Genomic DNA, 24,166 nt, shown 5'->3' with positions numbered 1-24,166 from the left:
AAAGGCAGGAGAAAGCAGAGTCTTCATGGGAAAGCATTTCACAAGTGGGGACTCTGGGTCTCTCCATCGCCTTGCACCCAAGCGGTCTCGCTGAGTCACCCCTGAAACCTCTGGTGTTGAAACTGGTCCGGTGCCTCGTGCTGATTAATGAATTACGAGTCCCCCACCCATAAGCACTCTCCTGGCCAGGGGCAGGAAGAATGCAGAACCCTGTGAACTGGACGGAAGAACCCTCTGCCAAGTGCCCTCTTCCCTCCGCACTGGGCAGTGGGCCTGTGGTGCCCTCTGCCCACCCCCCCCCCGGGGGAGGGGCATTGTGAGCCGGTTAGTCACCTGCCCCAGCCTGAGCGCCTCGCTTAGCCTCGGCGTTTGGAAATGGGACAGGCGGCGGGACAATAGGCAAGGGGGGCGGTCAGCCCAGACAAAGGGCAGCAGGAAAAACACCATCACTTGCTTCGAAGCCAGCTCGCTGGCATTTGGGAGAATGTGTCATTGCGTTTACTCGGGGTGGGGGGTGCGGAGGGAGGGGTAGGGAGGTTAGAGATGCTGAGGCAGAGGTAGGGTGAGAGCGGGACCTCGCCGGGGCGGGGGGCCGGCGCCCCAGGCCGACACCCAGGGAGAAGAAAAGGAGCGGCCAGCTCACTCCCCTGCCTCTGGGGAGTTTGCCGACGGACGGATGCCCTCCTGCCCCCTCCCCCAGGAGGCCCGGGGTGGTACCGCCGCAGCCTCGCCTCACCTCACCCCCTCTCGGTGTTGTGGGAGGGAGAGGAGCCCCAGAAGCCCTCCCTTCCCTCCTCCCCCCTCCTCCCCCCACCCCGGGGAGGGCCGCTACAATTTGTGGTTACAGCTTTACACGTCAGAAAAAAAAAGTTTGCAGAATGTCCCACACCAAAAAAAAAAAAAAAAATCCGAAACCGAGCGAAAAAAACCTGCGAGTGGGCCTGGCGGATGGGATTATTAAAGCTTCGCCGGAGCCGCGGCTCGCCCTCCCACTCCGCCAGCCTCCGGGAGAGGAGCCGCGCCCGGCCCGCCCGGCCCCCAGCCCCATGGACCTCCGAGCAGGTAGGAGCCAGGCGTCCGAGGCCCCGGCCCCCGCCCCCGCCCGGGAGCCGCCAGATCCGGTTCCCGTCCTTCCCCCAGGGAGTCTCGAGCCGGGGCCGGGCCGGGGAGCCGGGCGCTGCCCCCGCCTGCGGGGCTCGGGCCGGGGCGGGGGGGCACGGGCCGGGCGCCCTCGAGAGGGGCCGGGCGGGGACGCGGCATTCCTGGAGTCCGCTCGGCGGGGCCAGGAGGTGGCCGGAGCGCGGCCGGCAGCCCGGGCGACCCGCAGACCTGGGAGGCGGCCACCTGGAGCCTGGCGAGGCGGGGTCCCGGGACCCCGGAGGACCGAGCCCCGCGCCAAAGTCCGGAGAGCGAGTCCGAGGAGGGAGCGGGTCTGCGGGAGGAGACGGAGCGCGCGGAGAAGGAGGGGGCCGGGAGAGGAAGCGGGCGGGAGGGAGGGGGGCTCGGGGGAGCCCGAGGCCGGGCCGGCGGGAGGCGAGGGGAGGCCGACACCTCGGGCCGCGCCGCTCTCCCTCCCCGGCCCGCCGGGAGGGGAGGGCGGGAAGGAGGGCGGGCGAGAGGAGGGCGGAGGGCAGAGCCGCGCCGGGCTGGTCCGGGCCGGGCCGCGGGAGTCGCGGCTTCCTCGCTGCGCGCCGCGCGGCCGGAGCCCACCATGCTGCCCGTGGCGGGCGAGCCGGCGGCAGGTAGGGGCCGGGAGGCGGCCGCGAGCCCCCCGGGCCGGCCCGCAGTGGCCTGGGAGTGATAAGTGCGGGCGGGCCTGGCGCGGGGCGGGGGGGGGGGGGGGGCGGTGGCGGGCGCAGCCCGGCCGGACCGGGCAGCAAAGTCTGTCACCGGCAGAGAAGCGGCGGCGGCGGCCGCTCGACCCCGGCGGCCCGCGGGAGGGAGGGCAGGGAGTGGACGGCGCGGAAAAGGGCAGCGGCCCGGCCGAGCCCGGAGCCCCGGCGCCCCCGGACCCCGCCCCCGCCGCCGGGAAGGGAGCGACCGGGCGGGAGCGGGCCGGGGGCGGGGCCGGGGGCGCCGGGGCTACACAGGGGGAAGGCGCCGCCGCCGCCGCCGCCGCCGCCGCCGCAGGGAGGGGGCCGGGGGCGAGAGGTCACCGCCGAGGGGGCAGGGCGGGCGAGCGGGCCGAGCCCCTCGGGGGAACCCCCAGGCCCCGGGCCTCGCCAGAGTCCCCTCATCCCGGTTCTCCCCACCTTCCTTCCCAGCGACTCCGCTCTGCGCTCCAGATGCCCTCCCCAGACTCCCACCTCCCAGAGGACGCGTCCCCGCTTCCTCCTGCGCCCGGCCCGGCCCGCCCCTCTGGGGTAGGAGGGGGCTGCCGGGAGGGGAGGGGCGGCTGGAGGTCCGGCTTGGCCAGCGCGGTCCGAGCCTTGGAGTGCGGCTGTGGGGCGCGGAGGGGGGGTGGGGGTGCACTGGACGCGCTCCTCGGTCGGGCGCTCTCTGACTCCTCCAGGCTGACACCTCTGTGTTTTCCCTGTCCCCACGGAGCCCCTCCCCGGCTGCGGGAGCACATGTCTGCCCTTCCCGCGGGACACACCACCACCTCCCCCCTCAACAGAGCAGACCCGGTGCCCCCACTGGCTCAGACACCCTCGCTGCCCTGGAGCCAACCGGGGGGAAGAAACAGGCGCCAGGCAGAGGTGGCAGCGACTGTCCCGCAGCAGCCCTGAGAGGCCTCGCCTCCCAGCTGGTGTGATGGCTCCCTCTCCGCCGGCAGAGCCCTGCGCGGGCCGCTCACACTTTTGCACACCCCCCTCGGCACTAGCTACTCTGTTAGTGACACTTCACATTCCTCCCCACAATCCCACCTGTCTATTCACACTGGGCTCCTGTACGCTCCCTGAGCCCCTCCCACACTCTCTGGGTAACAACACCCTTTCAAGCACACCCACACAATTGCTGGACTATTTCCTTCATTGTGCCCCCCCCCCCCCCCCCCGCCCCTCACATGCTTTATTTCTGCCCGGCTCCAGCCAGGGTCTTCTTGTGGCACAACCCCGACCCTGGACTCCAACAAAGGCCTGACTCCTGGTTGGGAATGGACTCCTCAAGGCTGGAAGGCGGGCTGCCCATCTGCTTCTTTCCCTGGGCCTCAGTTTCCTCTTGTATCATTTAGGTTGGAAGAGAAGGGCAGGGAGGGGGCTGCTGAAGAGGACGGCAGAGCAGGAGTGCCACGTGGTTTGAAATTTAGCTGCACAGTGCAACCCCATCACACAAGCCCAGCCACTGGATGGGCTGGTGACAGAGAGGTCTCCTGACTTCTGGGCCCACCGGTTACCCACTCCCACCCGTTACCCACTCCCTAAGCCTCTCTCAGTTGCCTGGGGGATAGGGAACCAAGGAGAGAATGATGGAAGGGAGAGAAGGATGACAGGGGAGGTGCAGCCAACCCAGAAGACCAGGAAAGCTGGGCTATTCCTTTGGGCTCTCTGAGAAGGGGATCTGGGGGGTGGCCCCCGGGGCCGTTCCCTGACTCTCCCGCCACCGTGGACCCAGCACGCCTTCAGTGGCTGCGTTCCCACGGTGCTCCCCCACTGAGCCCTCCGAGGTCACCAGGGTGCTGGGCCTGGCCCGGCCTCCAGGCAGGGCCTTCACTCTTCCTTGCACCCTCAGCCCAGCGCCTCTGGGCAGTGCCTCCCAGCTCCTACCTGTCGGGCTGATGGCTCTGAGCCACCAGTCCAAGGTGCAGAGTCTCCTGGCTGACCGGTCCTCCCCACTGTGACTGCCCTGGCTCGTGTGCACTGCTGAGCCCCCTATCTTTCCTGACTGAGGTCAGACTGGGGGAGACGGGCTGAGGGGGGCAGCTGCCTAGAGACACGCGTCCATGGGGTCTGCCTGCCTGTGCAGCCGTGTCAGGGTGGCCATGCGCGTGCGTGGGCTGAGTATGTGTGTGTGTGTGTGTGTGTTCATGAGGGGGGCCTCAGTTCCCAGGGCCCAGGGATCTGGATGGAATTAGGGGCTGGCCGGGGCGGGGGCCAGGATGGGGGGTGGCCGGGGGCCCCCACAGCAGGAAATGTGAGCTGCTCTCATTAGCTCCTCACGTGCTCAGCCGGATTTATAAACACAGGGGAAGACGGGATGTAAACAATCAGTGGGCAGCAGCCAGAGGCAGAGTTGGGGCGGGGGCCGGGCTGGGGGCCAGGGCTGGGGGAGGGGGCCCAGGACACAGCCCCCCAGTGACCGGCCCACCTGCACACCCTGCGCCTGCAGAGGAGGGGGAGTGTGAGGACTCCAGGGTGCCCCCAGCACTTGCCCTCCGCAGGCTCAGGCAGGCTGCGCCGAGTCCAGGGCCCGCGGCTGACCCACAGGTGTGCTCTGCCCCGACAGCTCTCAGTTTTGCTGCCTGAGAGGTGGGACATCTTGCCCAAAGCAGTGGCCATCCCGACAGAGGAGAGCCTTTTGGCCTTCTACTCCCCTGCTGCCTCTTCTCCCTCTGGATTTCTGAGGCTCCTTCCCTCTTGATCCTCAGATCCTTCAGCTCTCTCCCCCCACCCCCCACCCCCCCAGCCTTCAATGACACAGTTACCTCAGAACTGAAATATTCCTGGAAACACCGGCCTTGTCTGGTTAATTTCATGAGCCGTTTTTCTGCCCAGATGACTTCGCTCTTGTTTTTCCAGAGGCTTCTCCCCGTGCTGTCCCTGTGTAGGGAGCCAGTCCTCCCCAGGGATGTCCCACAGGGCCCAGAGGGGGAGGGAAGAACAAGGCCCAGAACTAGGTTCCTGACCCCCCGCCCCCACCCTCTGTGCGCCAGGCAGCGCCCAGTCCTAGAACTCTGGCTGGCAGGGCTGCCCAGAACAGGGTGGGGTAAAGAGCCGAGCCTAGCTCCTAACTGCCGATTCTGCTGGGACCCTCGGCGCCATCACTAACTTCGAGAAGAGACCGGACTCAGTCCCAGAAGGGCTGCTCCCTGCTCAGCAGGTCTGCAACCCCTGAAACTAACCCCTCACTGTGCCCATGGGATCCTGGGCACTCAGCCAGACAGCGAGGCTGAGGGCAGCAGAGAAGGGCCTGGAGTTGTCTGGGAGGTGAAGAACAGGGGATAGAAAGGAACTCAGGGGGACTTTGTGGTGGTCCAGTGGTTAAGACTCAACGTGTGTACTGCAGGGGGCACGGGTTTGATCCCTGCTTTGGGAACTAAGATCCCCCCACATGCTGCTCACCACAGCCAAAAAAAGAGAGGGGTGGGGAGGAAAAAGAAGGGAACTCAGAGTCAGCAAGAGCTAGGGGTGGAAAGGAATGGATGAAGAGAGGACCATTTGGGAGGGAAGCCACAGGCTACAGATGGAGAAGAGGAAAAGGGGAGCCTGTCTCCCTAGGCAGCAGTTATGGGTCTGGCCCTGCCTTCTGTCCTGAAACACACATGGGTGGGGCACGTGTGTGCGTGTGTGCATGCACGCACGCACACACATATCCTCAAACAAGAGCCCTTCACTCAAGACAGCAGAATCCCTGAGACTAGAGGCACCCTGTTACCATGCTCCATCAGTGCAGCCAGCCAGTAAAGCATCTGAAACAGTCAGACCGACCAGCGGGCCACTGCAGAAGGTCGCACCTGAGCCCTGCCCTCCACAGAGACCTTCCAGACCGCGTGAATCCTAAACCCTCCAAGGCTGCAACCCTATCTAAACCCCTGACCCAGCATATGACTAAGTCTAAACATACCTGATCTTAATTCTAACTCCACACTTACCATAACTCTAAGTACAATCAACTTGTTAAACTCATATCCAACTTATTTTTATGAAAGCAACATATGTCATTGTAGAAAATTTGACAGGATATAATTTATAAAATAAGGAAACCACTCTCGACCTCACACCTCTCCAAGCTTAAAACCCAAACTAGCCCTCCTCCGAGTGACACACCATGTATCGCCCCATCAGACAGCTACATCAACAGATGCACAAACTTCAGCCCCAGCCAACCCTCTGCCTGCCCAAACCTAACCACATCCCCCAGCTGGACTCAAACCTCAACCACACTCAGTCAGCCAGATCCCAATAAACTAACCTGAAACTTTAAAAGGAACCCAGTCTTTAAACCTAATCTAGCCCAGTGCCAATTACAGCCTTAGTGTCTCCTAACCCTCATTGCCACTGCCAATCCCAAGGCCCACTGAATCCTGGTCTAGTGCTCTTGACCTTGAACCTCACCTGAAAGCTGGGAACATCATATTTCCCAATGGTCGAGTCTTTTCTCACAGCTCTGATCCCTGGCCTCTGGTATCCTCCGGGGCCCAAACTCTCCAGCACCACCAGCGGACAAGCTGTCCCTGGCCTGTCTTCACGGCAGACCAATCCACCAGTCTCATTCAGGTCTAACTTTCCCCATCCAATACCCTAGAGGAGCATGGGGCAGATCTGACTGCAGCCAGCCTCTCAGAGCGAACACATTTCCTTCAGTCTAACTCGATCCTACACTTTTCACGCGCCGGAATCAAATCCCAGAATGTAGCCCCTTGCCACCCACCCGAGCCAGCCCCATGTCCTTCGGCCTGCCCGGCCCTGGTGTCCATAGCTACACTTTGCCTCTGACCCTGGTGGTCTGACCCTGCGTCCTGCCTCTGGCTCGATTCCCACTCGTGGCTGCCTCTCGTGCGTCCCTCTCAGGGCTGACTTCTCTCAACTTGAATCTCTGACACGTGCTGCTTCCCAACCCCTGGGCTCCCCCTAAACTGCAGAGGGTGGGAGAGAAAGCCGAGGTACAGCTGGAACCTGGGAATACTGATTCTGATTCTCAGTCCCTCAGCCTGTGCCCCCACATACACACACACACACACACACACGGCAACTCTTAGCTGACACACAAATGCTCTCCAGTACCTCCTGGTAGACACACAGGCCAAGCCCTCATCCTCAAACACAAATATGCCTCCATGAACACACTCTCTCAGGCCAGGAAGCGCCCCTCCTCCACTCCGCCTGCTCCCATCTGGTGTCCCACCCTGGCCACGCTCCCGCCCAAGGTGGGTCAGACACCTGCCAGCTGCCAGCTGCCTCCTGGGCCAGGCCAGGCCACCCTCCCACTCCTCGCTGCCCTGTCCACAGGGGACTCGTGGGGGATGCTCGCGTGCCTGTGCACTGTGCTCTGGCAGCTCCCTGCAGTGCCAGCCCTCAACCGCACAGGAGACCCGGGGCCCGGCCCCTCCATCCAGAAAACCTATGACCTCACCCGCTACCTGGAGCACCAGCTCCGCAGCTTGGCTGGGACCTATGTGAGTATCCAGGGCTGTTCAGGGGCTGGGAGCCAGATGAAGAACGGGGGTGAGGGAAGAGAGAACACCAAGAGAGTGGGGGTCCTGGTGAATGACGGGGTGATGGGGAGGGGCTTGGGCTCTCAGGAGTCCCCCTGGCTGGCCCATCTCCTGCCCTCCCTCTTGGGGAAGGTGCCCCCTCCTCCCCATCCCTGGCCCCAGGACTAGGCATGTGGGCAGGCCTCGCACCCGCCTTGGCCCACTGCCACACTGGCTGCCGGCCCAGCCGCCCACCTCCCCCTGAGGGCCAGGGAAGTCTCCTCTGTTTACATCGTGTTGTGGTGTCTCTTGCCCGGGTGGGGCTGGGTGGGGCTGGAGGGCCCCACCCCCCATGCCTGTGTTCCAGCTCGTCTCTGCCCCAGACCTGGGGCCCTGCTGCTCTGGACCCATGGGCCTCCCTTCTTTCTGCCTCTCCCATCCTAGCTGGGCCTCCTAAGGGGGACTTGGGGAGAAAAGGGGGCTGTAGGGAACCCCAGCCAGGAGGAGCAGGGGGTTCAGGGCGTGGATGGAAGCTATGCCATAAGGATCTGGGTGCGGTTCGGAGGTGCTCGGAGAGCCCAGGAGAGAAGGGAGGAGGGTCAAGGTTGCCGAGGACCATGGGGAACTGGCCCCTCTTCCCGTGTTCCTCCTCCACATCCCAGACCCTACTCTGGAGCCAGGGAAAGCAGGGGGAGGAGGGTGGCGGGGGAGCTGGCTCCAGCCCCAGGATACACCGAGGAAATTAGTTTGTCTCTGAGCTTGTCAGCGTGTGAACCTCCCCCTGGGCTTGCCTATCCCAGGCCTGCCTCCTGCTTCTCCCTCTCTCTCCCAGCTGAGCCGGCTCCCTCGCCCTCTCCCTGGGCCCCAGGCCTCTCCCCTGAGGGTTGGCAAGGCTCTGTCCTTGTCCCTAGACTGTCTTCACACCCTTCCTCCTGCCCAGCTCTTGAGATGGCCCGTTTCTGCCTCCGGCAGCCCTGCACCTCTGAACCCTTCTCTGGGGGCCTCAGTGAGGACCGTGTCCCCTGCCCTCCAGCAAGTGGCCCAGGCTCGTCAGGGGCAGGCGTAGCTTGGGTGCCCCCCGGCCCTCTGCCTTCCCACCCGCTCTCCTCTCTGCCTTCCCATCCAGGAAGCCTCTGTTTGACTCTGCTACCCGCTCCAGCTCCCGACCCTTTTGCTTCCCCGGGCTTTCCCTGCCAAATTTCTTGAAGGAGTGGTCTACACCCTCTGCCTCCACTTCCTCTCCACCCACTCACTCCTTAACCCCTGCAATCTGGCTTCCAGGCCACTGGAACCGTTCTCTCCAAGGTCGTCAGGCACCTCGTTCTTGCCAAGCCCAACGGTGTTCCTGAGACTCACTCTCCTCGCTCTCTGTTTTGCAGCCCCGCTGCTGAGCCCTGCTGCCTTCTCGAGCTCCTCTTCTTGGCTCTGCACTCTCCTGGTCCACCTTCACCTCTGTGGCCTGGCCTCCTGGGTCCTCAGGGCTCCTCTTCCGCTCTGCCCTGCCCTCGCGGGGCGCTCTCCCAAGGCTGGTGCTCTCAGCCGGTCAGCACGTCCTTCCTGAGTTTCTCCTGCGTGTTTTTCTCTTTCTGCACTTCTCCATAGGGGAGCTCATCCCCCTCGTTGCTTCAACTGTCACCTCCATGCCAATGACATCCCTGGAGAAACTTAGGGGAGGCCTAGCATGGAGATGGGGCCAGTGTCAGGGGACGCAGGAAATAGAAGCTTTGGGGGCGAGCATCTCCCAGCAGGCCAGCCGGCTCCTCCGCCCCCCTCCTTCCCCATCGTCCTCTCCTTTTCACAGCTGAACTACCTGGGCCCCCCTTTCAACGAGCCTGACTTCAACCCCCCTCGGCTGGGGGTGGAGACTCTGCCCAAGGCCACTGTCAACCTGGAGGTGTGGCGAAGCCTCAACGACAAACTGCGGCTGACCCAGAACTACGAGGCCTACAGTCACCTCCTGTGCTACCTGCGGGGCCTCAACCGCCAGGCCGCCACGGCCGAGCTGCGCCGCAGCCTGGCCCACTTCTGCACCAGCCTGCAGGGCCTGCTGGGCAGCATCGCGGGCGTCATGGCAGCTCTGGGCTACCCGCTGCCCCAGCCTCTGCCCGGGACCGAGCCCACCTGGGCCCCTGGCCCTGCCCACAGCGACTTCCTCCAGAAGATGGGCGACTTCTGGCTGCTGAAGGAGCTGCAGACCTGGCTGTGGCGCTCAGCCAAGGACTTCAACCGGCTCAAGAAGAGGGTGCAGCCTCCGGCCACCGCGGTCACCCTGCGCCTGGAGGCCCGTGGCTTCTGACCGCCGACCACCCTCTCTTTCCCCGCCTCCTCCAGCCCTGCTCCCACTCTAGGAGGGAGAAATGCGTACACCAACACTTGCTGAGCCAGGAGACCGAAGCCGTGAGCCTCTAGCCTCCCTGTGCTTGGAGGAGGGTGTGCTGCAATGAGGCCCATCCCCTCCTGGCCTCCCTAAGTCCTACGGGTCTGAGGAAGAGGTGCAATAGGCCCCATCCCATTTCCACAGGACGTCATGCTCAAGGGCACCCAGAGTGGCTGCAGTCAGTGTGAGGCTCTTGCAGCTTCCTGCTTCCTGCCCACCACTTGCCAGCGCCCACCCAGCCCCTCAGGTGGCACTTCCAGGAACCGTGCCTGAAGGGCAGGGAGAGGGGGCACCATCACATGTGCCTTTCTGGGGTGAAACCCTTTGGCTGCCCTGCTCTCCTTAGATGGGTGTTGCTCCCCAACCCCTCAAACAACTCAATACATCCAGTTCAGGAAACAGTGGCCAAGTCCAGACGGAAGAGATGGGACGAAAAACAGAAGAGGTGGGGTCTGCAATGGAGGTAATACTGAAAGCAGAGGGGCAGGGACAGACTGGACCCAGGGGTCACCAAGGTGGTCCGTGGCACAGGGTGTCATCCAAAAGGACATGGCCTTGAATTTTCTTGCCAGCTACAGGGTGCCTCCCTTCTGCCCCCTTTCCCAGGGTATCTGTGGGTTGCCCAGGCTGGGGAGGGCAACCATAGCCACAGCCACAGAATTTCCTGAAAGTTTACATTGCGGTAGCATTTCGGGGTACGGGGGCAGCTCCCCTAGGCCCTGCCCCCCAGCCCCACCCAACTCATGCCTCTTTTAAGTTTGTTGTATTAATATTTATTTATTTGGAGATGTTATTTATTAGATGATATTTATTGCAGAATTTCTATTCTTGTATTAACAAATAAAACGCTTGCCCCAGAATGTCAGCTCTCTGCTTGACCCCACCCCTGGCTCTCATTCGTGTTCTCCTGGCATTTCTTCTGCCCACCCCCGGCCTAGGCTCCCACACCTGCTGGTGGAGGGCCAGAAGCCCAAGAGTTAGCCCAGGAGAGGCCAAGAGCCGGGGAAGAGGCTCTCTCCTACACGTCCACCGGGAAGACGCTCTTGCCCTTCACCCACCCTCTCAGTCATGTCTGACTCTGTGACCCCGTGGATTGCACCATGCCAGGCTTCTCTGTCCTTCACTATCTCCCTGAGTTTGCTCAAGACTCATGCCCATTGAGTCAGTGGACTCAACCATCTCATCCTCTTTTGCCCCCTTCTCCTTTTGCTTGCAGTCTTTCCCAGTATCAGGGTCTTTTCCAGTGAGTTGGTCCTTCGAATCAGGTGGCCAAAGTACTAGAGCTTCAGCATCTGTCCTTCCAATGAGTTTTCAGGGTTGATTTCCTTTAGGATTGACTGGTTTGATCTCCTTGCTGTCCAAGAAGTCCTCCCAAATGTCTTCCCCTCTGTCGCTTCCCTTCCTTCTCCCAGCCTTTGCTAATCCACCTTACTCCTCTGGCTCACTTTAGTGGTCCCATAGGTCTGTCCCTGTGCAAAGCTGCCTGTCTGCCCTCTGGTTCTCTTTTCAAGCCCCTCAGCTTCCCCAGGACCCCCACCTGGGGCTGCCTGTCTGAGCCCCCAGCAGTAACCCTCACCTTCTAGACACTTTCCATCTCCCAGGGAGCGCGACAGACTGAGGCCAAGTCACAAGCTTCAGCTGTGATTCTTTGCTCTTCCACCTAAAATTAATAGAGGAGAGAGAAGAACTCACACTGCAATGCAAGCAAATAAGACAGACGCTGTTCAAGGATGTTGTTTAGTCGCTCAGTCACGTCTGGTTCTTTGCAACTCCATGGACTGTAGCCCACCATGCTCCTCTCTCCATGGGATTTTTCAGGCAAGAATACTGGAGAGGGTTGCCACTACCTTCTCCAGGGATCTTCCTGACTCAGGGATCGAAGCCTTGTCATCTGCTTGGCAGCCAGATTCTTTACCGCTGAGCCACCTGGGAAACCCCAATCAAGGATGACCCAAGCTCAAATTCCAGGTCCATAACCTACCAGCTGGGTGACCTTGGACAAATGATTTAAAGCTCTCTATTGTCCAGTTTCCCCATCTGTAAAATGGGTAAAATTAACACCCTTCTAAGAATGTTGGAAGAGATAAGAGACACAGTGATAGTAAGATGCTTGGCTGAGGTACCAAGGATCCATAATCACGGATGACTGATATCAGCATATCAGGATGCCCTGGTGAAGAGCTGCTGGGTGGATCAATGCGCTAATTGTTCCCAGGTAATATGGGGATATTTTACCAGGGCCTCTTGCAGACAGTGCCCTAAGTGAAGGGAGTAACAAATGAGGGTGATGTCAACCAGTTGACAGATATTTTAAAGACCTAATTACCTGCCCATCACTGTGCTAACTGGTGTAGGAGAGCCAAAAGAAGGCCAGGACCTGACCTGGGTGCTGCCCTTACAGAGCCCGAAGTCTCTCTGGGAAGAAACTGGGCTCCTGAGCCGATAAGAAACAAAAGCACAAAAGCCTGCTCTTGCCGACAGACCCTGGGAGGCGGTGACAAGTGCAGCGTCACCGGAAGTGGGAGATCTGGGCGTATAGGTGCAGGAGCCCTGAACCTGCTTGTGGGTGGGGCAAGCCGGGCTCTGTCAAAGGCCCCTGAGTCACCTGACCCAAGTGGGGAGAACACACCCACCCTGAGGGGTCCAGGCGTGGCCAGGGACACCTGCAGGTCCCACCACCCGCCAGCCTAAGGAAATAGAAAGAAAAGGGGATCTGGGCTGCACCCATGCAGTCGTTGTTCTGTGAGGCACCAGGCAAGGGGCTAAACAGGATGCAGGCTGAAGGAAGGTACTTCCCGCCTATTGTGTGCTTCCTGGGGGTAGATTCTGAGTCTTCCCCATTTCCCTCTCCAGCACACAGCTCAGGCTCAAGCTCAAGCCCAAAGAAGGTGTTCAATTAGCGTGTGGAATGAAACAATCCAGGAAAAGCGACCAGCCCCCGCCCCATCCCCACCCCCTGCCAAATGCTAGAATCCAAGGCAGAATCTGATTAAGTGCAGAAAGACGCAGGCGAAATACTATTTGAAGGAAGGAGTGATGGCATCCAAGCAGGAGAGGGCCCTGCTGGTCTGCCAGCTCCACTGGGGAGGAAGTGGCGTCTGCAATCCCTGCTGCTGTATTCCCAGAACCCAGGACACAGTGGGTGCTCCTGAGGGGGATTTGACACCATTCCTGGAGGGTGGGCAGGACCAGGGCTGGTTGTGTCCACCTCCTTTTTAACCAGGTAGCATCCTGAGGGCAGGCTCCACCGTGTACTCATTGTTGCATCCTTGAAGCATTTCCCCACAATGATAAAGTACTCGATAATCTGATTTGAAGAGCGTAGAGACAACAGTATGTGAAAAGCCAAAGGAAGAGCATTTCAAAGGGCAGCCCCAGGAGACTGGAGAGGAGAAGGGGAGAAACTGCATTGGCTTTGGTCACCAGGGAGTCATAGGCCACCTTTGCAAGAGCAGTTGAGAGACACTGAACTGTGAGATTAAAGAAGGAGGTGGTAAGAAGGAAGGTAGAAGAATAGACCGATTCTCTCCGGAGTTTAGTGGCAAAGGGAATCTCTAGAGCGAGCAGCAGGATCACGGGAGGGATTTTGCTTGGGTGGTTTGCTGTGGGCGTTTTTACCTGCAGGAGGTCAGGACACGTTGTTGCTGGGTGAGGGGTGGCGGGGGAGAAGGACTGAGAGGTTTGGGGGATGGAATCAGGGACAGGCAGAGGAGAATCAAAGGGACTGCTGGGGCACCAGTGACTCTGCTGTGGACTCATCAGCAGGATTGTGACATTCTCTGACATTTCCTAGCGAGCCAGGGTGGCCAGAGCGGGTGGACAGAGTGAAGAGAGGCTATTTCCTAAGGTTGAGAACTGGCAAGGCAGGGATGGCAGAGAATCAAGGGGTGAGAGGCTCTAGAGGGCTAGAGAGTACATATTGAGTGGCTGTGAGCTGTTGTGTGCAGGGGTGCTGGGCGGGGAGCAGAGGGAGATGGCGGGGGGTGGGGGGTGGGGAGGGCAGGCAGTGGACACAGAGGAGAACCCAGCTGGAAAGGTCATTTTCCCCCAAACAGTTCCTTACTGTGACATCAGTGCTGAGTCTTTCTTTGGGGTTTGGCCCTGCGGACCATGGGGCAAGCATCTCCTGACAAACCACAGCTCATCAGGCTTTTCTGTGAATGGGTTTGCCATGGGTTCTCCATCCATAGATGCTTCAGGAGAGATGCTGAGTTTTCTCTGGTCATCTTCATTAGTCACTGTCATTGTTATCTTATGCTCCACCTCTTAAGTATGATCTTATAGCCAGAGGGGGGATCAGTGGGAACAGGGACAGACTTTATTTTGGGGGGCTCCAAAATCACTGCAGATGGTGACTGCAGCCATGCAATTAAAAGACACTTGCTCCTTGGAAGAAAAGTTCTGACCAACCTAAACAGCATATTAAAAAGCAGAGCGATTACTTTACCAACAAAGGTCCATCTAGTCAAAGCTATGGTTTTTCTGGTAATCATGTATGGATGTGAGAGTTCAGTTCAGTTCAGTCGCTCAGTCGTGTCCGACTCTTTGCGACCCCATGAATCGCAGCACGCCAGGCCTCCCTGTCCATCACCATCTCCCGGAGTTCACTCAGACTCGTGTCCATCGAGTCCGTGATGCCATCCAGCCATCTCATCCTGGGTCGTCCCCTTCTCCTCCTGCCCCCAATCCCTCCCAGCATCAGAGTCTTTTACAATGAGTCAACTCTTCGCATGAAGTGGCCAAAGTACTGGAGTTTCAGCTTTAGCATCATTCCTTCCAAAGAAATCCCAGGGTTGATCTTCAGAATGGACTGGTTGGATCTCCTTGCAGTCCAAGGGACTCTTAAGAGTCTTCTCCAACACCACATTTCAAAAGCATCAATTCTTCGGCGCTCAGCCTTCTTCATAGTCCAACTCTCACATCCACACATGACCACAGGAAAAACCATAGCCTTGACTAGACGGACCTTAGTCGGCAAAGTAATGTCTCTGTTTTTCAATATGCTATCTAGGTTGGTCATAACTTTTCTTCCAAAGAGTAAGCATCTTTTAATTTCATGGCTGCAATCACCATCTGCAGTGATTTTGGAGCCCCCAAAACATAAAGTCTGACACTGTTTCCACTGTTTCCCCATCTATTTCCCATGAAGTGATGGGACCAGACCATGATCTTTTTTTCTGAATGTTGAGCTTGAAGCCAACTTTTTCGCTCTCCTCTTTCATTTTCATCAAGAGACTTTTTAGTTCCTCTTCACTTTCTGCCATAAGGGTGGTGTCATCTGCATATCTGAGGTTATTGATATTTCTCCCAGCAATCTTGATTCCAGCTTGTGCTTCCTCCAGCCCAGCGTTTCTCATGATGTACTCTGCATAGAAGTTAAATAAGCAGGGGGACAATATACAGCCTTGACGTACTCCTTTTCCTATTTGGAACCAGTCTGTTGTTCCATGTCCAGTTCTAACTGTTGCTTCCTGACCTGCATACAGATTTCTCAAGAGGCAGGTTAGGTGGTCTGGTATTCCCATCTCTTTCAGAATTTTCCACAGTTTATTGTGATCCACACAGTCAAAGGCTTTGGCATGGTCAATAAAGCAGAAGTAGATGTTTTTCTGGAACTCTCTTGCTTTTTCCATGATCCAGCAGATGTTGGCAATTTGATCTCTGGTTCCTCTGCCTTTTCTAAAACCAGCTTGAACATCAGGGAGTTCATGATTCACGTATTGCTGAAGCCTGGCTTGGAGAATTTTGAGCATTACTTTACTAGCATGTGAGATGAGTGCAATTGTGCGGTAGTTTGAGCATTCTTTGGCATTGCTTTTCTTTGGGATTGGAATGAAAACTGACCTTTTCCAGTCCTGTGGCCACTGCTGAGTTTTCCAAATTTGCTGGCATATTGAGTGCAGCACTTTCACAGCATCATCTTTCAGGATTTGAAAGAGTTCAGCTGGAATTCCATCACCTCCACTAGCTTTGTTCATAGTGATGCTTTCTAAGGCCCACTTGACTTCACTTTCCAAGATGTCTGGCTCTAGATTAGTGATCACATCATCATGATTATCTGGGTCATAAAGATCTTTTTTGTACAGTTCTTCCGTGTATTCTTGCCACCTCTTCTTAATATCTTCTGCTTCTGTTAGGTCCATACAGTTGTGAGAGTTGGACTATAAAGAAAGCTGAGTGCAGAAGAATTGATGCTTTTGAACTGTGGTGTTGGAGAAGACTCTTGAGAGTCCCTTGGACTGCAAGGAGATCCAACCAGTCCATCCTAAAGGAAATCAGTCCTGAATATTCACTGGAAGGACTGATGCTGAAGCTGAAACTCCAATATTTTGGCCACCTGATGCGAAGAACTAACTCACTGGAAAAGACCCTGTTGCTGGGAAAGACTGAAGGCAGGAGGAGAAGGGGAAGACAGAGGATGAGATGGGTGGATGGCATCACCGACTCAATGGACATGAGTTTGAGTAAACTCCAGGAGTTGGTGATGGACAGGGAGACCTGGTGTGCTGCAGTCCAGGGGGTCGCAAAAAGTTGGACATGACTAAGCAACTGAGCTGAACTGATAGCCAGAGGCCCAGGGAGGCAGAGGTCAATTTAAGAACCTGAAACACAGAGCCCTGCAGTCACCATGGCTGGGGGGTTTTGGGGGGAAGGGCATTACCTCTGGACCTCCTTCTGTCCCCAGAAAGGCTAGGGAGGGTGGGAGGGAAGGAGAGAAGGCCCTCCTCCCTGTCGCTCCCCACCCCCCCAACCCCGCCAACCAGTGCATGAAGAAGAAATCTCACCCCCATGTTGAGACGCCTACCAGATGGAGAACTGTGAGTTGGGTGAGGCAGCGTTCGGGGTGGGGGGGGGGTGGGGCCGGGTACAGTAGACTCTGCTGGGAGGCGGCAGGACGGCAGTCATGCTTTGCCAGCTCCCTGCTTTTGCAAAGACTGACCCATATCTAGGACTTCGGTCCCCCCTTGGTGTGTGGGGAGATTCATTCAAGCACTCGCTCTCACACAAACACATATTCTTCACCCACTTGCCACAGTGGAGAGGGCCAAGGGAGGCCCTTGTTCCTCTTAACCTAGAGGGCAAGGGCGACGATCCAGGCCTGGTTGAGCACTCTGCCGGGTGGCTCCCTCTCAGCTCCCCCTTATTCTCTGGAGCCACAACTGTCCCTGCCTTTGTCCCTTCAAGTCTTGAGCTCCCTGACTCAGCCTGTTTCCCCGGTTTCCCAGCAGTGGACAAAGCCCTCATGGTGGGGGGGGCGGGGGGCAGTGAGGGAGTCACTGTGAGCTTTAGAACCGGAGCTGCAGCCCTTCCCCAGCCTTCAGTGTGTCTCAGCCTTCCTAGTTCAGAGGCCACCTCTAGGCCCCGCCCCACCTGGCCCTCTTCTCCACAAGGCCAGGCGCATGGGGTGGATGCGAAGGAGGACCCTCCTCCCAGCTGGACAAAGTCTGACACCTGGTGGCCAAGGTGAGGAATGGCCAGAAGGGCCCCTTTTCAAACAAAGTTCCCTAGGACTTCTTTAGAGCCGGGAAGGCGAAGGTGAAATGGGAGGTGATGGGAGGGAGGTTTGGATGGGGTGGTGGAGACAGGGCAGAAGAGACAACTAGTGGCAGAAACCCAGACCCAGGGGAACTTCTGCCTTCCCCCAGGCTCCTGAAGCCCACGAGGCCAGGGAAGCTGGAGCAGGAGGAAGGAGGATATCTGAGGGGGTCAGCAGGGACCAGGAGGAGCTGCCGGAAACAATTCTGGCCCCACAGGGTGGGAAACGGGGCTCAGGGGTGTGAGTCTGGTGCTGAGAATCTCCAGCTCAGGGCGGGTGGCAGGGCCTAAGGGCCTGAGGAAGGGGGATGTTGGGGAGGGAAGGAGAGCGGCTGTGCCCCACCGCCTGCTGGGCCCCAGGCAGCTGCTCCCCTCTCTCCACCTGCCCCCTCTTCTGAGCTCCGACAGGCCTTCCCCGCAGGCCCCACTGTTGGGGGGGAGGGAAGGGGCTCTTAGGGTGCATGTGCAGTACTGAGGCCCCCCCCATCCTGCCGCATTGTCTGAGCCAAGCCAGGCCTAATCCCCCTTCCCCTCGGAGCAGTCAGTGGCAGGCCTCAGCCCTCAGGAAGGTGGTGGGATCCTATTCCAAGTCTTTTCTCTCTTTTTCTCTTGGGTCCCCCAAGACTTTGGACTTGGCTGTGAGGCAAGGGCCTTGAGTGTTCCAAGGTCATTCCTGCTAGTGTCATCACCAGCCTCTGGGGATTAGGGCTGACAAGGAACCTACACCTGGGTCTCAGGAAATTCCCTGAAAGAGAGAGAGTTCAGCTCCCAAGCCAGACCTCTAGCCTGGCCTTCCAGCCTGAAGCCTGAACCACGACAGGCCCCAGGACAGCGGTTTTGGGGCTAGGCCAGGAGGTTGCCTGAGTAGGGATAGGGGTTCCAGAAAGGAAGAGCAAAAGAGGCAGACAGGGTTGGAGAGCAAAGAAGGAAAACACCTGAGGATGGGCAGGCAGACGTGTGGCCTAGTTGCCAGCACAGCTTAGGAATCCAGATGCCAAGTTGGGCAAAGATGCCAACTGGACAGGGATGTCCCCAAAACCCCTGAGTGCCAACTCCAGGCCCTGGGGCTTGAGCCCACTTCTGTGTGACTAGGAGAGGGGGCCATGCTGCCTGTGGAGAGTTTGCTCAACTCCAGGCCAGAAAGCCCATCCTAGGGTGCCTGCACTTGAACTGATAACCTGGACTAGGAGAAGCCAAAGGCCAAGGGAGACATCTTCCAGGCTGAGTAGGGCAGGCTAGCAGGGCCTGGACCAGGCAGGGCTGGGGGCAGCTGGCAGGGATTGCCCAGACAGTGCCCATCGAGCCAGCCAGGGTGCCTGAGGGGAGAGGGCCTAGCTCAGGCAGCAGCAGAAGCCGCTGTGGCCGCCCCGCCGCATACCCCATTTCACGCTCCCTGGGCGGCGGCGGGGCCCCACGGCTATCAGCTTTCAGGGGTGGGAGGGACCAGGAATGAGGAGGGGTCTGCCCCACCCATGGCTCCCTACTCCCTTAGGGCTTTGTGGGCTCAGAAGCTGGGTGCCACACACCTCCGGACACGCCCTCTGGAGAGGGGTGGTCAGACCCACAGAGCCTGAGCACCATCCCTCCCTGGAGTACTCCCTGCCTGACTGGACCCAACACTGAAGCCCTTCCCACGCCTGGTGAAGAGGGCCTCCCTGTCTTCCTCCCTGTCACAGCAGGGCCCCCGTCTCCCTCCCTGTGGGCCCCATTTAGTCCAGGAGGCAGATGGGGGGATTAGACTTGGCCCAGCCCAAACAATAAAGCAGGGAAGGGCCCTCCAGCTCCATGCAGTGCACCCAGGAGCTCTCACTCCTCCACTCCGCTCTCCTCCAGGAAGGGATGGGGAGAGCCAGGCGGGAGGAGGCCCCTGCAGATAGGCCTGTTCCTGCTCCTGCGCCTCCTCTTTGGTGGACTTTCTCCAGAGCATTCTCCTCCCTTGTGCCCACACTCCTCCTGAAACAGGGCGCCCAGACCCCAGAGCAGTGGGAGAGGGGGAAGCAGAAGCCCCTGAGCAGGCCCTTGTGCCCTGGGAGGAAGAACCGGATGGGATCTGTAGAAGGCAATTAGCACTGGGCTGGGCCCTGCACTGATTCCCAGACTCCCACTGGCCAGCACTTTTGCCTGCTGCCAGGAAGTTGGTGAGGAGGAGGCGGGTACAGGGGTGAGTCAGCGATGACAGGAGCCCAAGGGACAAAGGTCATGGGTGGAGAATTGAGAGACACTGTTTACAGCAGCCCACCTCCTCCAGGAGGACTTCCAGTGCTCAGCCAGCCTCACAGTACAACTCATTTGTGACCCTGTCGTCCTCTTCTAGTTTGTTAGGAATTTTGTCCTTGCACTGCCATTTGTGTGTCTGTCTGCTTGCCATTGGCCTGTGAGCTCCTGGGGGACACAGAGGGACAATGGTTTCACCAGGGCCCCACCGTGCCCGTGACTTCCGACTTCCTGTTAGTTTCTTTTGGCTGCACTGGTCTGCTTGTGGGATCTTAATTCCCAGAACAGGGATCGAATCCGTTCACCCTGCAGTGTCAGCGCTGGGTCCTAATCACTGGACTGCCAAGGAAGTCAGTACTTCCTACTTTCAAGAACCATTTCTGTCTATTTTAGTTGAGAGAGTATGTGGGAAGGTGCTCAGGACAGAACGTGGCACACTGTGTAAGTGGCAGGTTTACTGTCGGTGTTTTCTACTCATACTCTCACATTGAGACAGGTTTTACTGATGAAGGACTAGGGGTCCAACACACTCTGGCCTCCTGCACCGTGTGGAATCTTCCTGAACAGAAGGCAGGGCCAGGCTGTGGGACCCCGGGGCAGTGGAAGAGGCAAGCACTCGCCTGGACTAAGAGTGGGCAATATCTCTGGGCGCAGACTGTGAGAAAGGAGCTTTCAGAACCCCTGGGCTTCTCCAGCCAGCCAGGTCTCCTGGGGCCGGTGGGGGCGGGGTGGGAGCAGGGACGGGGTATGGATTAGCCCAAACTCTCTCCGGACCTCCAGACCTGCCCCCACAACGCTCTTTGGGCCAAGGGGAGGGAGTGGAAGTCTCCGGCTGGGCTCTGGGGAGTTACAGACCGGCCACGGGGATTAGTGAGGCTGAAAAGAACATTTGCCTAGGAAGGGAAAACGGGAAGTGAGAGGCCAAGGATAACGCTCTGTAAGTCCCCCGAGACCCACTGCAGACCAGTGTGGGGTGGCCGGAGGAGGTGGTGCCGTCTGGGGCATCTTGACAGGTCCCCCACTCAGCCTCACCCCCCTCCCCCAGAGCACAGCTGCATCAACTGCCCCGCCCCTGCCTGCCCCACCTGCCATTGGCTGAGACCAGGCCCCGCCCCGCACAGGCGGCCTCTCATTGGCTTAGGTCTGCTGTTTGCATGCTTGCGGGGGTGGGGGAGACGCGTCATTCCCTGGAACCCTCTGACTTCCTTGCTGTTTGTCTGGGTCGTCCGTCTGCCCATCGCTGGCCCCAGGCTCGCTCTCTGGCCCCAGCCCTCTCTCGCTCTCTCTCAGCAGCTGTCTCTCGTGCCCGCTGGCCTGCCTCTCCTTCCCGGCAGTGGCCTCCTCCTCTGCCTGCCTGGGTGGCCGCCATGGGCCGGAAACGGCTCATCACTGACTCCTACCCTGTAGTGAAGAGGAGGGAGGGCTCCGCTGGGCACAGCAAGGGGGAGCTGGCACCAGAGCTAGGTCTCTGAGATGTGGGAGGGCGGGAGGAGTGGACGTGAGGGACATGAAAGGACGTGGGCAGTGGAAGGGGAAGTGGAGTATGTCCTCTACTTCCGACAGCAGTGGGTAACAGGCAGAGGGGTGGTGAGAACTGCGGAACAGTGGGTCAGTTGTGAGGCAAGGGGCAGGGCACAGGCCTGGGCAGGCCTGAGGAACAGCATATCATTGCAGGGGAAGAGCCCCTAACCCTGAGCGTGGATGAAGCGGAGCTGGAGCTGCTGAGGCAGTTTGACCTGGCCTGGCAGTATGGGCCCTGCACAGGTGAGAGCCCCTCAGGCCCGAGAGCACATCCAGGGGCCATTCCTGCCACCCACACGTCTCCCAAGCAACCCCAGCCCCTGCCTGACCCTCTGGACACCATCTCCTGAGACGGGGGCACATGCAGGTCCTGACTCACCCCTCCAAACATACCCTCTAGCCTGGACTTTTCCCTGCCCTCTCGAGGCCTCACTGTCTCCTTTGCACTCCTGCAGGGATCACACGGTTGCAGCGCTGGCATCGGGCAGAGCAGATGGGCTTGAAGCCTCCCCCAGAAGTGCGTCAGGTGCTGCAGAGCCACCCCGGGGATCCCCGCTTCCAGTGCAGGTCAGAGACAAGCCAGGGAGAGCTCTGGGGGGTGAAGCAGGGACTTCAGGCACCACCAGCATGCTGGCCCAGGATGGAGGCTGTCCTGACCTGCGGGAGAAGTAGGCGCAGGCTTGGGGACCGTCACTGGGCAGGCAAGAAGGTTCTACAAGGTGCTGGGCTCAGGAGGCAGAAGCTTGCCTTCGTAATTCTTATCTCTGAGCTAACGGTGGAGGAAAAGTACACCTGGGGCCCAAGGGACTATTTCATGCTCAAAGGTTGGCCAAGGGCTTTAGGCTGTGGCCGAGAGCTGGGGCTGGTGAGAGCAAGTGGAGAGACTTCTCTGATTCAGGTTTCTCTCCATCCCGACCCCCCTGCACAGCCTCTGGCATTTCTATCCCCTCTGACGCGCCGCCGAAGACCTCCTGCCTGCTACTTGAGAACCAGACACAAGTGAGAGCCAGTTGCTGCCCCGCGGCTCAGCCCTGCTGTGGAGAATATTTGGCAGGAAAGAGGCTCACAGGGAAGGAAAGAGGCGGAATCTGGAGGTCTAACCAGCCGGGTTCCAGGGCCCCCTCTGAGAACCGGCACAGAGGAAGCCAGGTGCCCCCTACAGGGAGAGTGATCTCTGAGGACGAGGGCCTGGCTGTGACCCTTCTGAAGCCTGCCACACCCCTGTCCTGGACCCCGTGGTCCCTGGCATGATGTGGCAAATCAGCCGCAGCTTTGGGCAGAAGCAGACTCCGGCAGAAGGCAGATGACCTCAGAGGCCAAGATGCACCCGCTCCTCAGGCTGGGAACCCGAGGGCAGAACGGCTGAGCTCACAGGGCAAGGGGTTCACTAGTGCTTATCAATAAAGAACTCTGAGCCTAGAAACCTGACCAGTCTCTTTATGTGGGCCTGCCTGGGCTGTTGATAGGTGGCTGAGAACCAGCACCATGACTTCCTGCAAGGTGTTTGTGTCTCTTCCACTCCTAACCCTAGACCGGGGAGGAAGGAGAGACACCTTCAAAAAAAAACAACGGTCAGTCCTCACAAGCGCTGGGCAACCTCTGGCGCCCCCTGGTGCTTCACAGGAAAACGACTCTAGCCACCTTCCCCGACCAGCCAGGAAAAAACCCCTGAACCCATCACCTAGCCTGCCCAGTGCTGCCCAACTCACAAAAATGGGTCCTTTGTTAGAGCAGGACCCATGGGCCCACTTATAAGGTCCAGACAGACATCACATTCCCAGAAAGCACCTCCACTTGCCACTGGGGGCCACCTGGCTCTAAAGCAGGGTTGGGGGAGAGTTTCAACCCACAGGACCTGCTCAGAGATGGCCATCATCTGAGGAGCTTCGGTAGGGAACTGACAGGTCCTAGAGATGGAGAAGAACTGGTTGTATCGACGAACAATGCTTAGGGGACCCTGGGACATGGAGAATGGAATCAGTACTTACGATGCCTCAGCTCTCTGTCCTGCGGCAGCTAGAGACAGAACTATTAATTCTCTGGAAGCAGGCCAGAGGGCAGCAAAGTAGTCTTTTCACTGAGCGCTGACCATGCCTCAGTCACTTTGAATGTATTATCTCTAAGTTTTCAAAAACATCTTCACAGTAGGTTTTATGTAGAAGGACACTGAAGCCTAGACTGTTGTACAGAGTTGCCCAGAAGCACCAGCAGGCACGTGGTGGCGCAGAGACTAGGGGCCAGGTGCCCTAGGCTCTTCCGTCTCCCCCTGCCCCGCCTGGCTGCTGAGCACCTGCTGCATGCCGGACTCAGAGGTCCTCTGGGGGTATCAGTGGGAGGAGATGGACAAAAACGAACACATAAGTATTATGTCAGGCAGTGGTCAGTGCTGGGCAAAATGAGGGTGAGAGGACAGAGTGCCAAGGGTGCTAGAGAGGCTGTGAGGGGAGACTGTCTGGCATCAGGAGGGCTTCTGGCAGAAGAGACAAAAAGCACACCCTCCCCAGGCAGGCGTGCTCCCAGCCCGGTCAAGAAGCAGCACAGAGACCAGGGTGGGGCAGAGGGAGCCAGGGGAGGGTGAGGGGAAATGGGGACAGAGGGGTAACCAGGTTGGTCCCAGGGCTCCTTGCAGACCAGGGTGAGGAATCTGGATTTCATTCTGAGTAAGAGAGGAAGTCGTCAATGGGTTTTACGCCAACAAATGACAAACTGATGGCTGTTGGTAGAAAACACAGTGAGGGGCTGGGGGCAGAAGGCTGCTGGAGGTGATGGTGATGCCTCACCATGAGGTGAGGGGTAGGAGGTGGCCAGACTCCTTCTGTATTTTGAAGGAAGAACTAACTGACAAGACTTGCTGATGGGTTGGCTGTGGGGTTAAAGTAAGAGGAGCCAAGGATAACTCCAAAGGGTTTGGCTTGCACAACTGGAAGAACAGAGTTCCCATTACTAAGATGGGAAAGATTGCGGGAAGGGGAGGGTGGGGCGGGGAATGAAGAGTTCAGATTTGAGGTCTGTGACACAGCCAAGCTGGGGAGTCGGCAGTGGTGGATACGTAAGTCTGGAATTCCAGGAAGAGCTCTCGATTTGAGATCAAAATTTGGGCATCCTTTAGGTGGCAATGAAAGCCATGTGTGGGCATGAGATTACCTGAGTATAGACAGAGGCAAGGGCCTGAGCAAGGAGACTGAGGAGGGGCACAACTGCAGGAAGTCAGGAGAGAGGAGGGC

General features: G+C 58.8%; 2 protein-coding genes across 3 annotated transcripts; both read left to right on the top strand.

The window, feature by feature from the left end:
- Nucleotides 1-822: 822 nt before the first annotated feature.
- On the top strand, nucleotides 823-10,536 carry CLCF1 (cardiotrophin like cytokine factor 1). Its single transcript, XM_040256435.1, has 3 exons — nucleotides 823-1,062; nucleotides 7,110-7,276; nucleotides 9,096-10,536. Exons 1-3 carry the CDS (start codon nucleotides 879-881, stop codon nucleotides 9,588-9,590), a joined length of 846 nt encoding a protein of 281 aa, XP_040112369.1. The 5' UTR covers nucleotides 823-878; the 3' UTR covers nucleotides 9,591-10,536.
- Nucleotides 10,537-20,572: 10,036 nt separating this feature from the next.
- POLD4 (DNA polymerase delta 4, accessory subunit) lies at nucleotides 20,573-22,360 on the top strand. 2 transcript variants are annotated; one of them, XM_040256434.1, is made up of 4 exons: nucleotides 20,581-20,885; nucleotides 21,096-21,185; nucleotides 21,398-21,509; nucleotides 21,871-22,360. In XM_040256434.1, exons 1-4 carry the CDS (start codon nucleotides 20,789-20,791, stop codon nucleotides 21,893-21,895), a joined length of 324 nt encoding a protein of 107 aa, XP_040112368.1. In that variant the 5' UTR covers nucleotides 20,581-20,788; the 3' UTR covers nucleotides 21,896-22,360. The 2 variants fall into 2 exon arrangements, 1 of the variants encoding a protein (XP_040112368.1); XR_005723704.1 differs by having other exon boundaries at nucleotides 20,573-20,885; nucleotides 21,096-21,509.
- The last annotated feature ends 1,806 nt before the right edge of the window (nucleotides 22,361-24,166 follow it).

Source organism: Oryx dammah, unplaced genomic scaffold (genome assembly GCF_014754425.2).
Source record: "Oryx dammah isolate SB20612 unplaced genomic scaffold, SCBI_Odam_1.1 HiC_scaffold_15, whole genome shotgun sequence".
Classification (NCBI taxonomy): Eukaryota; Metazoa; Chordata; class Mammalia; order Artiodactyla; family Bovidae; genus Oryx; species Oryx dammah.
This window is presented reverse-complemented; position numbering and strand designations above follow the sequence as displayed.